Source organism: Solanum stenotomum, chromosome 7 (assembly GCF_019186545.1).
Source record: "Solanum stenotomum isolate F172 chromosome 7, ASM1918654v1, whole genome shotgun sequence".
Classification (NCBI taxonomy): Eukaryota; Viridiplantae; Streptophyta; class Magnoliopsida; order Solanales; family Solanaceae; genus Solanum; species Solanum stenotomum.
The window spans coordinates 61,993,432-62,000,797 of record NC_064288.1 but is presented as its reverse complement, the minus strand read 5'-3'; the positions used below and the strand labels follow the sequence as shown (position 1 = coordinate 62,000,797).

At 35.7% G+C, this 7,366-nt stretch overlaps 2 protein-coding genes across 2 annotated transcripts; one reads left to right on the top strand and one right to left on the bottom strand.

Moving 5' to 3' along the window:
* Positions 1-370: 370 nt before the first annotated feature.
* On the top strand, positions 371-1,584 carry LOC125871811 (F-box/FBD/LRR-repeat protein At1g13570-like). The gene has a single exon (XM_049552488.1). It carries the CDS (start codon positions 371-373, stop codon positions 1,556-1,558), a length of 1,188 nt encoding a protein of 395 aa, XP_049408445.1. The 3' UTR covers positions 1,559-1,584.
* A 2,164-nt stretch (positions 1,585-3,748) lies between these two features.
* On the bottom strand, positions 3,749-5,231 carry LOC125871386 (F-box/LRR-repeat protein At3g26922-like). The gene has a single exon (XM_049551969.1). The coding sequence runs from the start codon at positions 5,196-5,198 to the stop codon at positions 3,984-3,986; it is 1,215 nt and encodes a 404-aa protein (XP_049407926.1). The 5' UTR covers positions 5,199-5,231; the 3' UTR covers positions 3,749-3,983.
* Positions 5,232-7,366: the final 2,135 nt, after the last annotated feature.

The window sequence follows — 7,366 nt, the reverse complement described above, 5'->3', positions numbered from 1 at the left end:
CATACATGTTCAAGTATATATATATATATATATATCGTTATAACAACTCCACACAATTTAGCATGGAACAAACGTACAACGCACGTGCCCAGAACTAATGCTTATAAAAAGAGACTGTGAAATAAGGATATTCAGTAACGAAACAACGAATTAATAATGAAATTCCTAGTTTAAAGGATAGGACGGAGAAATAAGGAAAAAGAAATATATTTTCCTCCTATTTTTACTCATCTTAAGTATACATTTAACCATTTATTTAGGGGAGATTAACAAATACACTTAAATTTAGCGACAACCAGTAAGTATCGATACATATAAAAATAGGATTCCTATAAATTATATTAGGGTTGTGATCCTTCACCATACAACCATGGCTGACATATTGCCGGAATGTCTCGTTCAAAAAATACTCAGTTTTCTTCCTAGCTATAATCAAGCATCCAAGATGAGTATTCTCTCCAAAACATGGCTGCAAGCGTGGTCGACTCTTCCCAACTTGAAAATCTTTTTATTTTGTTGGGAAAGCCGTACAAAGATAGTGGACACAATCATGGAGAGATATGGGAAGGGGAAAATTCCTATACAAAAGTTTGAATTATCAGAGATTTTTGCTGATTCTCTCCAACTTTTCCCTATGGTTGATAAGTGGCTTCTGATTGCACTTGAGAATGGTGTAAAAGAACTTGTACTCCACTTTAAATCATACCCGGCGCCTATTTTAACAATCTTGGCAGCCAAATCTTTAAGAGAATTGGTTCTGCACGATTGTACTCTTATGCCTGTTTCATTAGCTAGTGGAGTTGTGAATTGCAGTTCATTAAGAAAGATTTCTCTATCTAATGTAACATTAGACGAAAACATGCTTCAGACTCTACTTAATAGCTGTCCCTTGATTGTCTCTTTCATCGTTGAGAATTGTTCGGGAATGAATGTTCTAAAGATCAAATCGGCTTCACTGAAGGTCTTGAAGATTATACAATATTGCAAGATATGTAACATTGATGCTCCAAATTTGGTATCCCTTGACTATAAAGGGTATGAAATTCCTGAACTTAACATTGCAAGAGAGTCAAAAATCATTCTTCATTGTCTCCTCAGTTTAAATACGGCATGGTTTTGTAAGTTGAGGAAGTTTCTATCAAATTCATCCTCTTGGTCTGAAGTTAGCCTTTGTATATTAAAATGCGATGAGATCAACATGACAGATGTGCAAATGGACCACATAGGTTCTAGTGGAGGGGTGGACGTTTTAAATCTCAATATGCTACTGATGGATGAAATTATAGAGTGCCCAACTTTTGTGGATGCTTTGCTATGGAGTTGTCATCCTGGGAGACTCAACTTAATCTCAATTGATGTTGAAACAGTTACACGTTTAATTGATCGTTTAATGTATATGAAGAATTCGAGTCATTCTACATATTCTCATGGTTGGAATAATCAATTAAAAGAAATAAAAGCTTTTGATGGAAAAAATCAGTTGCTGCAACTCGGAAGTGAGGAGCTTGCAAAAAGGATTACGGAGGGGGAGAAACCTTATTTTATATTAGATTGGTGATGGAGTTAAGTTGTCTCTATTTCGAATTGAATTCTAAAGTTTATTACTTCATTTGTTTTCCACATCTAGCTTTAAATTCTTGCAGTTCCGAAAATATGTTTCTCTGTTTTCCTTCTTCTGAGTTTGAGGGATTTTTCATTTCTCAATTATCCTACTAACAGCACAACTTATATACCAGTTTTTAAATCGGAAAGAGGGACTCTGTACTTTCCTTTCAATACCATAGAGAAACAATCCCCCTCCCTACATGTGCATTAACTTCATACTGCCTGCTGCTGGTTGATACCAAAATGAAATAAGAGTTTCCCATGAAATGGCTATTCATCTCTTACTTGGTGATGCATAACCATAGCACCTACGAATTCTGAAAAAAGTTCCAAGTTAGTTGAGGAAGCCATGATGAAAACAATGAACAAAAATGTAACATAATGAAAGATAAAGGAAAATCAACATCAAGACTGGATAGTATATCTTACTTTAACTCCTATTCATAATTCCCATACTTCCTTTTTTTCCATATCATGTTTCACTTTAAAGGTTGTGGTGCACTCAGCCACTTATAATCTTCATAAACTTGATTCATCATTGGAGTAATTGTACTTAAAATTATAATACAATGTTATATTCAAGGATAATTTATGTGTCTGCCTTCATACATATGTACGTCTCCATGATTTTGGCCAAAAAACATCCCTATGTTATACTCATAATCTAAACTGCATCTTTAAAAACTATTCGTGTGAACATAACACATCCCTATATACAAGAAAACGTTAAGCTAGGAAAAGCAGTACGGCCAAGTTAAGTACATGAACAATTTTACAATATAAAATTGATGAAGAAGCAACGAATCACATGTGAATAGGGGTCTCAAATGGATGGTTTGGATGATGAAACTAGTCGGGTCCAAATGAGCCGACTCAGTGACTCGCCCAAGAGCTACTTAGGCCAAAATGGATTGGGCTGAAATGAACTAAAAAACGAATCATATTTTAACCCACTCAATTCTTACTAAGTTATAATTTCACTTTATATAGAAACCATGACCCTCTCTTGCTCAAACAGATAGTCGTCTTGCACATTAGCAAGCTAATATGTCAGGGTCTCAATGATGTAGCTCAAATTCTCGATAATGTGTTGGATTGATTGTTATCCACAGACAGTACATGTGATTGTTAAGAGTAAAACAACAAACAAAGATCGTACATGTGTATCTCACAGTCTTGGTGAACAATTTGATTCAGTACGACTTCATTCGAGAGAATGAAAGCTATGTTAGGAACAACTAATTCAACACCTGTAGACTGCATTGAACGCAATGAAGAAGCATGGGTTTTCTAGTTTATACTTTGCATTGTGATGTACAAATTTTGATTAAATATGTGTCAGACAAGTTTAAATGGATGTCCTTATATTACAGTGTACGCAAACAGCTTTGTGGACACTCTCTGTTTTATTACTCTTCACCTTTTCAATTTGTTCGTCTCATTTTCTTTTTTGTTCGTTTAAAAAGAATGCTTATTTCCTTCTTTTCGTTAACTCTTTAATTTTTACTTTTCACATGACATTTTCTTTTCAAACAAACTGGCATTTCATTAATGAGGGAATAGTACACGATTTGAAGTTTTTGCATACCAAACTTATATTTGGTGCTTAAGGAGCACTAGCAAAGAGCGTGTCTATACAAACTTCAGTGTAAATGCCCAGTTGCTTGATCCCTCTCCAGTTTTAATGTGAAAGCCATAATAATTCTCCCCATCGAATCTCCACCACATGTCTACACACTCTAGGCAAGACGCATTATTAGGACTATAATTACAACTATAACATGTGGGGATACCAAGTCCTGCAACTTTATCATCTGTAGACTGTAGTGGATCTATTAAGAATGATATTTTGAAAGGAATATCAGAATGCCGAACTTTAAGAAACCTAGTATTAATTAGCATTACCTACGTATACTCCAGCAGCGGCAAGTATGAAGTTAATACACGTGTAGGGAAGGGGATTGCTTTTTCTAAGACACCCTATGATATTGAAAGGTAAGTACAAAGTAAGTACCTCTTTCTGATACAAAAACTGGTATATATACTCTAATAAGTTGTGCTGTTATATATAATAAAGAAATGAAAACGCCCTCAAAGTCCCTATGAGCATCTCAAAAGAAGGAAAACAGAGAAATATACCATGCTCGAGCTCTGTACTACTGTAACAACGTTGAATTGTATTCCGACAAATTTACAACATTCTTCACCACACTCTACTCGCAAAAATAACAACTTATTAGGTTGTCAACTTCATGCTTATGCAACTTTTAAAATTTTAAAGAAAAAGAAAGACTCATGTCATGTGTACGGAAGTGAAAGAATTTAAAGGTAGATGTGGAAAACAAACAAAATACATCCTGACAAATGAATTAACTGCATCACCAATCTAATATAAAATAAGTTTCCATAATCCTTTTTGCAAGCTCCTCACTTCCGAGTTGCAGCAACTGGTTTTTTCTATCAAAAGCTTTTACATCTTTTAATTGACTATTCCAAGGTGTGCTTGCATGAGAAGTAGAATGACTCAAATTTTTCATATACATTAAACGATCAATGAAACGTGTAACTGTTTCAATATCAATTGAGATTAAGTTGAGTCTCCCAGGATGACAACTCCATAGCAAAGCATCCACAAAAGTTGGGCACTCTATAATTTCATCCATCAGTAGCATATTGAGATTTAAAACGTCCACCCCTCCACTAGAACCTATGTGGTCCATTTGCAAATCTGTCATGTTGATCTCATCGCATTTTAATAAACAAAGGCTAACTTCAGACCAAGAGGATGAATTTGATAGAAACTTCCTCAACTTACAAAACCATTCCGTATTTAATCTGGAGATGCAATGAAGAATGATTTTTGAGTTCTCCAATTGGCTTGACTCTCTTACAATGTTGAGTTCAGGAATTTCATTCCCTGTATAGTCAAGTGATACCAAATCTGGAGCATCAATCTCCCATATCCCGCAATATTGATGAATCTTCAAGACCTTCAGGGAATCCGACTTGATCTTTATAAGCTTCATAGTCAACCCCGAACAATACTCAAGTATGAAAGAGACAATAAAGGGACAGCTATTAAGTAGAGTCTGAAGCATGTTTTCATCTAATGTTACATAAGATAGAGAAATCTTTCTCAGAGAATTGCAACTCACAACCCTACTAGTTAATGAAACAGGCATAAGAGTACAATCGTGCAGAACCAATTCTCCTAAAGATTTTGCTGTCAAGATTGTTAAAATAGGCGCCGGGTATGCTGTAAAGTGAAGTACGAGTTGTTTTACACCATTCTGAAGTGCAATGAGAAGCCACTTATCAATCAGAGGGAAGAGTTGGGGAGAATCAGCAAAAATCTCTGATAATTCAAACTTTTGTATAGGAATTTTCCGCTTCACATATCTCTCCATGGTTGTGTCCACTATATTTATAAGCGCTTCCCAGCCTCGCCAACAATTAACAAAGAATTCCAAGTTGGGAAGAGTCGACCACGCTTGTAGCCATGTTTTCGAGAGAATGCTCATCTTGGTTGCTTCTTTAAAACTAATCAAACAGAGTATTTTTTGAATGAGACATTCCGGCAATAAATCAGCCATGGTTGTATGGTAAAGTATCAGAACCCTAATTCCGGCAAAAGTTATACGGCACTATAAAAAAAGGGCATGTCGTCTCTATTTGCAAATTCTTTTGGTTACCCAAATAAATGGTTCAATAAAATAGGGGGAAATATATTTCTTTTTTCACAGTAGTATCCTTAAAACTAAGAATTTAAATATTATATAATTTCTCATTCGTTACTGAATATCCCTCAAATTAGGGATCCAGTTATTTATGTTATCCCTTTTTATTTGGAGCAACTTTTAATTAAACGAATCTGATTTTTGGAGCTCATTTAAGAAAAGGACTTTTTAGCCTAGTCTAAATAAGTCTGCTTATTTGTGAGACTTGAGAAATATGGATAGGACCGACCAGTGGATCAAATAAAAAATATTTAATAATAAAAATAAAATAGAGTGTTTCTTACTCGTAGGTGATCAGTGTTTCTTAGTTCTTACTCTTATTCTTTAAATTTGATTGAATTATATCAAATGAAACTAAATTCAAAAATAGTATATTCTTATATTAATTAGGAATAGAATATTATACAACAACTAGTAAAATTACCCGTGCCTCGCGCGAGAACTTAATATCACAGAATTTATAAAATAATACTTAAAAACTATCGGTCGTTAAAACTAAAACATTATATTATCTTTACATATAAGATTACATTGTAATGAATATTAATAATGTAACATCCGGCAATTTGAAATAACTATAGATAAGCTGGAAATCGGAAATAGTCATTTTGGAAGGAATTAAAAATCTGGAAATTTGGTTAAGTGTGGGAAATCAGTGAGTTTTGGCCAACTTTGAGCAGTCATAACTCCTAGCTCAGGATGAGTTAGGAGTAGTTCCAGCTATTTTTGGAAAGCCCTTGCAATGATATTTCCAACGCCGCCGAGTTTTCTCGATTCCGAGTTCGTATGAGCGAGTTATGCCCTTTGAAAGTTGGGCAGTTGGCAGGGAATCCGTCCGGGAATTTTAAGGGCATTTTGGTCTTTTCCCTAGCCATTTCTTTTGGGATTATATTGTTGTGTTAGGCTGATATTTGGATCATTTTGTCCCATTTTAAGAGAGTGAAAGCTAGGGCTTGAGAGTGAAGGAGAGAAGAAGAAGAGAAGAAGAGGAGAAGAAGAGGAGAAAGAGGAGAAAGAGGAGATCAAGCTAGTTTCCGTCAAAGATCGTCGTGGATATCGTCAGGGGTGATCCCTATCAAGGTATGTGAGTTTTTAGTGTGGGTTGATCCTTTCCCCCACACACCAAATTCATTATTATTGAGAAAAGATTGGATTGTGTTGTTGAAGATGTTGGGTTGTGTTGTTGATGTTGTTGATTGTGTTGTTGAAGTTATTGTTGGTTGTGGGACATGATTTGGTTGTGTGTTTGAGTTGAGTCTCTTGTTTATTAAGGGGTTTTATGATCCCTAGTGTTTGGGGTTGAATCCAATGAGGTTAGAGAGGTTTAGAGTTGGAGAAAAGAGGGAGAAAAGTCTGGTTTTCTGGGGAAGAGTCTGGCGCGTCGCGCCTGCCAGCGCGCCCCAAAGGGGACTCTGAAGTCCATCCCTTGGGGCGGCGCGCCTCTCAGAGCGCCAGCAGGTGCCTTCTGAGCTTCGAAGGCTGACGCTCTGCGCCTTGCAGAGCGCCAAGAACGCCATGTTCTCCCTTTCTTTCCACACTTTCTCATGCATGTTCCTAGGTATTATACATATGTTTCATAGTTGTTTCCGACACTCTAAAGTACCTCTAAACATCAAGAACCCCTCCATAATCATGCGATCATATACCTTGAATCCATGATTCAATTTGAGGCGAGTTTGGATCAAAGTCAAGTGAAGTTAGAGTCAAGTTAAGCAAGTTAAGAAGTAAGTCCAAGCAAGTCTTTAGAGTTGTTCAAGAGTCTTTATTGAACGTTTTAACTTCATTCTAAGGCTCAAGTTTCAAGTCGAGTAAAGAGTATAGAGTTTCAAGTTAAGTCAAGAACTTAAAGTTGAGTTTATTTCTCAAAGTTATTAGGGAACTATGTATTCCCAAAGAAGTTTTAAAGAAATGTTTTTACATTTAAGCAAGGTTGGAAACTGAGATTTTCCAAAGAGCCTTCGGGCTAGTTTTGAGTAATTATCTCATATTAGCAGGAAGAAATATGTTTTAAAAACATAAGAGCC

Bases quoted from the DNA above. Each gene is read 5' to 3' on its own strand.
- LOC125871811 (XM_049552488.1), top strand. From the start codon at position 371: ATGGCTGACATATTGCCGGAATGTCTCGTTCAAAAAATACTCAGTTTT.
- LOC125871386 (XM_049551969.1), bottom strand. From the start codon at position 5,198: ATGGCTGATTTATTGCCGGAATGTCTCATTCAAAAAATACTCTGTTTG.